General features: G+C 31.7%; 1 protein-coding gene across 3 annotated transcripts in view; it reads right to left on the bottom strand.

Moving 5' to 3' along the window:
* LOC106464515 (protein NDRG3-like) overlaps window positions 1-7,406 on the bottom strand; it is a 53,440-nt gene that overhangs the window by 25,886 nt on the left and 20,148 nt on the right. For all 3 annotated transcript variants that reach the window (XM_013924662.2, XM_022392251.1, XM_022392252.1), the window contains exon 8: window positions 1,740-1,843. In XM_013924662.2, coding sequence (XP_013780116.1) covers window positions 1,740-1,843 — 104 coding nt within the window. The remainder of the gene's footprint in view (window positions 1-1,739; window positions 1,844-7,406) is intronic.

The following is a 7,406-nucleotide window of genomic DNA, read 5'->3' as shown; positions in this document are numbered from 1 at the left end:
GCAATTCCAAAATTGCATAAAAACCTTGTTAAGTTCAGATTTATTACTAACTCTTTAATTACAGTTATTAAATGTGTATCCATAGTACCTAATATTCTATATGTCTTATTTGAAAAAAAAAATAGAAACACTGCCTTCAAATAACCAGAATAATTATTTTTGGATTATAAGAATAACATTCCAGTTTTGTAATGTTTAAATAATTTAAATTTTTTGAAAACCACCAGTTCTATTTTTGCATATGACTTTATGCCACAAACTTGCATAACTAACTGCAGAAAAGAAGCAGAAGGTGGCCCACTACCACCAGACAACATAGAAGGAATGGACGAGGTCTGGTTAACCCCCGTGCCAGAAACCATTACACAGGAATTCATACCCACATTTTTTTAAACGCAAAAGAAAACCAACGAAATATCAGCAACAAGAAAGAAAAAAAATGTTAACCACAAAATATAACTTCTAGCACAAGCGCTTTGTCAAGAAAAAGTGATTATATTGTCGACATACAGTGCCTGCATAGAGTGCATGTGAGGGCCGGTGTAAAATTTTGTAAATTAGATATTGCCAAGGGCAGTCGAGGGGGGTATAGAGACTGGAGCAAGTGAACACGTGTTTAGATGGCAAAGATGAAGATTGAGAAATAGCTATAAGTGTCAGTGTGTGTGTGTTGGAATAACATTTTCTTCCTATCACTTAACTTTTTTATCTAACTTTGACTGACTTACTTGAACTAATTTTTTGATGCGTATATAAATACACACATGACAGTAGTCTTGAAAATTCCACACTCTACTAGATATATCATGTAACAATACTTACTTAAAGCAACTAGCAAAATTCAGAAGGTTCGAGTAACATGACATCAATTCACAACAAATGAAACGCACAATGAATGATTTGTGAATAGTTACATAAACAAACTTGAAATAAATTATCATTTCTAAAAATAACAAAATCTAACACTCGTGCTATGTAAACAATCTAAATCATGACATTCACAGTAAACTTTAAAATGAAATGAAACAGTCATGTATATCCAACAGGGATATTACTGAAAGACTTTACAAAATATCTAGAACAAGGATCTAATATATAAAAAAGCCAGTCATCTTTTTATAACACTCCATTTGTCTGTGATACTTAGCAAAAAATTATGACCTGATAGATTTGCTCTTTCCGATATAACTTACATGCTCCTATAGTCAGATGCACGTGTCTCTCTACACGCATGCCCCCAAGGGGGCACGTCCTATTGTTTGTGCACCACATCTCAAGCACACTTTCCTTGGGTTTCTATTTGAATAGATATTAGTGCATTATCCTATCCTAGTTAGATTATAAACAAGGGTGAGCCAGTTAGTTGGTCAAGTAAACAGTGAAGCATCAAGAAGATAGAGAATTGTCTTCTAGATGGTGGAGTGAGTCAGTCAGTGTACTTACGTTTTTGAATCTGTTAGTTACTGTATATACTCAGTTACTTTGAATAAGTAGATTGATTTTTAAATTAGTATAGAGCAGATAGTGTGATTGTACACATAGGCTACAGCAGGTGTAAAGCCAGAAAAAAACATTAAAGAGGAAATAAAACTAACTTTTCATTGTTAGGTGGACTGCATGTTGAAATATTTTCACCAGATAATTTAAAAGAACCCCTCAACAAAAACATTATAACAAAACACACACACATGTATATGTATTACTTATGAAGAGTTAAAAAAACACACAGAAGAACATACCTGATATATGAATCAATAAACAGAGAAAGGTTTAAGGGTTTGACAGACTTTGAGAAGTATTCTCTGTAAACTTGAATCAAGTCATGATTACGCTCCTCTGTTACCTATAATATAATGCATTGCTAGAAGAACAGATCATGGTAAAACTAATTTAAAACTTTAGTTGAATACAAGTGACTGATACACCCTGAGTTTGTTCAAAGATGAAAATACAAACTTGGATAAAACATAACTTAATTATAAAATTATTTGAAACACCAAAGAAATAATACCTTATATGACAGCTTAGGCAATCATTATGTCTAACCCAAAATTTAAAGGTGTTAATAAATTTATAATATATTTTTTTAAGTCATTAAAAGTCACGAATCTGACATAAAAGTGAAACTGTGATCCATTTTTTTTATCTCCCCTTGTTTGCCAAAATCCTCTGCCAATAAATGCACACTTAAAAGCACTAATTACATTTCCCTAACCTCATTTTTAACATAAACAGGTCTGATCCACTGACTCCTTACTTTATAATCACTGTTTGTACATTGAAGAAATACATAGATATGGTAAATGAACAGTTCAATTCTTAACCCTTTGGATGGTATAATTGGATTTATCCAATTTGACATTTATAGGCATTTGGTGCGACAAACAGATTTACCCCACAGTGTCACAAAAACTTTTGTGACAATTGGGATACTCGCGCATCCTTGAAGTCCCACCTGAGTACTGTGCATACATCACCAAGCAAAAGCACAACTAGTGGATTTTGATATAGAAAAAGTACTAAAAAAGATCAGATTCTAAATCTCATTTATAACGGATAATTGACACTTTTTAAGAACCCACCTGAAATTTAATTATGCACTCAAAGGGTTAAGGACTAATGCACTTTATACTCTATATATCAAAACGAATATATACACACAAAAAAACAATAACTTTTAGGTTTTATCTAGTTACCACAGCAAAATGGAATAAAACATATATTCAAAAGTTTGTCTAGTATTAACAGATTTGCTCATTTATACCTAAAAGATGCTAAAAACTATTTATTAATTAACATTCAAAAATGTTTCCACTGGTAAAACATATGAATAAGAAAAAACTTATACATAATGTACTCAAACTATGTCATTTCCTGGCCTTTAACCTCTCAGTGACTCAACAGTAAGTTTGTAAGCTTGTATAGCTAAAAATTTGGTTTTGATACTTATGGTTGGCAGAGCACATGTAGCTTTACACTGATCTCTGATATTATAATATCAAATTCTGGACATTACCTTCCTTTTTAATGAATTAATAATAACACATAATTTATATCTTTATGCAGAAAGTTGTATTTCTTGATATTACTCCACAAAAAGAAATACCAAATACTTTCAAAATGCAAGTTTTTATTTAGTAGGCTAATATTTTATATAATTGACACTTGAAATCGTTGGTACTTGGTGAAACTCCATAATTACAGAATTGAGGAAAAATTGTATGTTTCAAAAATTCATCATTTATTCATGACCATGATTTTGCCAGTAAATGCACCATCTAGATGGTACAGACTGAAGTTTTGTAACAGGGTTTATATATATATGTTTAAACAAAGAACATGAAGTGACTTTGACATTCACCTAGAGACAAGTGAGGAGGAGCTGAAGCTGGTTTGGTTATTTAGAACTTTTTCTAGATTTGTTTTTTGGCCTAAACTTTTTCAAAATTTCCAGACTAATTAGTTTTTTTACCCTTTTCACAGATATGTATAATTTTGCAGTTTTTCTTTTATCAAATAGGTGTTTAGTTTCAATAAGGTAGGATGCAAAGGTTGAACATTTTCCTTAATTTCCAGCTTCTAGAATGTTCTTAATTCTCCTTTCTATGAAATGCTCTGTTTGACCTATGTATACACTATTAGGCTTGACACGTTAATTGATAATCACCACTGTTGCTGTACTTTTCGATTATGTCTTTGTTGTACAAAATTTTTCCTAGGTTGTTTTTACAGTAAAAGGCTGGTCTGTAGATTTCTTTGTTCACTGCATTATATATTTTATGAGAAGGTTTTCCAATGTAGCTCATCTTAAACCATTTCTTTTTGTTGTTGTTTGGTACAGTATGTGGTTATGTTGATTTTAAATTTCTGGCTTTCAATTTTTTAAACAACAATGTATTAATTAACTTTGTTGTATAACCATTGTTAACCACAATTTGTTTTATCATTTTTAACTCAGTTTCATAATTTTCAGATGACAAGTGATAAGTCTGTGTAACAAACTATGGAACACAGCAATTTTGTGAGATATTGGATGTCTTGATGAAGCATGTATGATAGTGTCACTATAAATCAGTTTTCTGAAGATTTTGAAAGAATGTATGCTATTATTTGTCAATATTTAAGTCCAAGAGATTGATTTTCTATTTCTTTTCACCAAATTTCATAGTAAGTTTAATAAATTTGTTTTGTGAATTTAGAAAAGTTACAAAATCGTCGAGTCAATGTTTGGATCCTGTCCAGAGACAAATAGCATCATTAACAAATGTATACCAATATTTAACAGGATTGTATTATTTTCATCACTAAACAATTTCTTCTCTAAATTATCCATGAAAACTTCTGCAAGCAAAGAAGACAGGGAAGAACCAATATCTATCCCGTCATTCCGTTTATACATTTGGTCATTAAATTTGAAGTAGTTCTGATCTAGGCAAGTGATTACTATTGTTTTTAATTCCTGGGCTTGAACAGGGTTTACTTTTTTATATCCATTAAATCATTAACAATTTATTTACATTTACTAATAGGTATACTGGTGAACAGACTAAAAACATCAAAAGAAACAATTCTGGCATTATTCAGTATTTGTACATTTTCAATTTTTCTACAAGTTCCAGAGTTTTTTTTATACCAAACTCAGGTTTAAAAGCAGTTATATTTTTTTTTAATATTTTGAGCTTTCTATATTAGTTTGTAAGTGGGGGCATTAGTATAGAAAACAACAGGTCGGATAGGGATATTTGTTTTGTGTAGTTTAGGAAGTCCATACAGACGTGATGGGTGAGAATTTATAATACATAATGACTTAGCTTTGGAGTTCGTTTTTGCTGTTGTTCAACAAAGATTTAACATTGTTGTTGAAGGTTTTGGTGAGGTGGGTCTATGTTTAGGAGCGTGAAACTGTTAGAATTAAGAAAGTCATTGATTTTGCCATGATAATCTTGTTTTTCAAGTACAACTATAAGTGTCATTTATCACTCACCTTTTCACTCAATGAAAAATGTTTTTTGAGATTCATGTATCATAATGTAGTGAATAAAACAACTAGTAAATTTAAAAAAATCTTCATTTATTAAACGTTTTTCAAAATCTGTAGATGTGTTATCTTAGTAAAAGTTACACAGTATTTAGTAATTCCTCAAACACCCTTAAAATGCATCCTTGATTAGCAACATTTGAAAAATATGGGCCTAACTAAACTTATTTTTCTTTTATAAGTGAATAAAAATATTAGAAGATAATCAATGATGTTGGATGAGGGTGCACAAGATAGGTTACTCCACCACCAAAGGCAGCACATTTGTAAAAGTTAGAGAGAAGTTGCACATTTGCCATGTTTAATATAAGCTAAAAAAATTATTATACCTCATTTTTAGTATAGCACCTAAACCTGAAAAATTGTCCTATAAAACTTTGACATGAAATTAACCAGAGTTTATCCAGTCATTTTGAGTATTTGAAAAAGTAGCCAAAATCAGGTGTGAAATTAGAGTAAAATGATTAATGACATTGGCTCACACAAAAACTTTGTCAAGGAAGACCTTGGACTAAATACTTAAATGATGAGTAAGGCCAACTCATGATTTAAATCTTGTCAATTCGGCCATTATTCGTGCTATTCATATTAATTCACAAGTATTGATCTGATTTTGAGGAACTTTTACATGGTCTAAAACTTACTTTGAACACGTGCATAATTTATGTTAATTTGTTGTCTACTAGTACAATATCAACATATCAGCATTGATTTGCAAAAATACCTCTTATCACGTGTGCTAAATAAGTAAAGTTGTGCACGTGATTTTAAAATTTTTTATGCGAGTGATAATGACAATTTTACATGAGCAATTAATGAAGCACCAAAAAGAACATGCATTATCATGCACAAGCACAGTCGCACACCTTAAATCTGAAGGAATGGCTTTGGCATAATATATGCTAAGGGCTACAGATTAAAATTAACAGCATCACAGAGTCCTTCCACTTATGTAAGAACTTTTAGCAAACCAAGGATACATCTTCAGAACATGGTTATCACTAGTAGAAAACATAAATGTAATTTCAAGTACTATACCAAAAAAGCATAGTACATATAACTCCTGATCACAAGTCTTCAGGTTTGTCTCTTGTAATTTCACCAGATTATACCATACAGAATCCATATCAGGATTACACCTGCACACAACTTTTGTTTCAGCCTTGTTGCCATTCTCACTTAATTGCTCTAACAGTTCTAGCAATTCATCCAGTTTTTCATGTACAACTTTTACTGACTTTTCTCTTGTTTCTGATTCATGCTTGACAGAGATCTTAAGCTCCTGCTTCAGTTTGTCCCATTGAGTTGTTGAATGAGCAAAGAAACTATAAATGGCTTCAATTATACCAAAAAAGGTAATAACTGTTGTTTCCTGACTTGCAGCATGAAGACATGCTAAGTTCAAACTATGGTTGTCACAGTTTATAAACACTGCTTTTGGATTTTTAATCAGAATTCTTTGTTGAATGCCTGACAGATGACCTGACATGACTGCAGCATTATTATAACATTGTGAACAACAATCACTCAATAAAACTCCATCCACTACTAATTTTGTGCTTATTGTTTTCTCAGTATTGACAGTGTCTTTTTCCTTTATCTGTATAAAGTCAATAAATAACTCTTTGACCTCTACTTTTCTTGTCTTAAAGTCAATGTCAACAAACCGAATCACTTGGACCAATTGCTCACAATGGGTTAAATCTGGTGTGGAATCAAACAGAATACATAGTATTTGTTTCTACAAATTGCTGACAAACAATAATTTTGCACACTTTGGATTTCAGGAGAAAGATAAGATGTTGACGTTTGTTTGTTTTTAACACGCTCTAAATCCTCTCTCATTACTGAATCATACTTTGCGAATAACTGCAAAAATGATAGGAAATTTCCAGGGTTTTCGTTTGAGGTTATGTCCTCAGTATGACCATGAAATGCAAGATTCTGAGAAGCTAAATATTGTGTACAATCCAACAACTGACACAGTACATCTCTCCATTTATTTTTTCTTGCTGAATGTGCCTTTACAGCTCTTCATCAATGCTAATTTGAAGAAAAATCGGCACTCAGTTTCTTTCCAAGCAGCAAATGACTCACGATGACTGTCACTATTTTCATGGGCATTTAACTTTTCAATTTTTTTTCCACTTAGAGAATCCACCCTGTGTTTTGAAAGCAGACCGACTATTGGATGTCATACATATGTAGAAGAAAAAAGAAGACCACAAAAACAGTATGCTGCTTTATGTAGAGGTGAATACACCAACCAGGAACGATTGACCTCTTGTCCATTCAGAAGACGTTGTTTGAAATAAAATGCAGTCATAGAATGCCCACCTTTGGCATCAAATGGACCTTCTTTATGTTG

Source organism: Limulus polyphemus, unplaced genomic scaffold (genome assembly GCF_000517525.1).
Source record: "Limulus polyphemus unplaced genomic scaffold, Limulus_polyphemus-2.1.2 Scaffold1673, whole genome shotgun sequence".
NCBI classification, from domain to species: Eukaryota; Metazoa; Arthropoda; class Merostomata; order Xiphosura; family Limulidae; genus Limulus; species Limulus polyphemus.
This window is presented reverse-complemented; position numbering and strand designations above follow the sequence as displayed.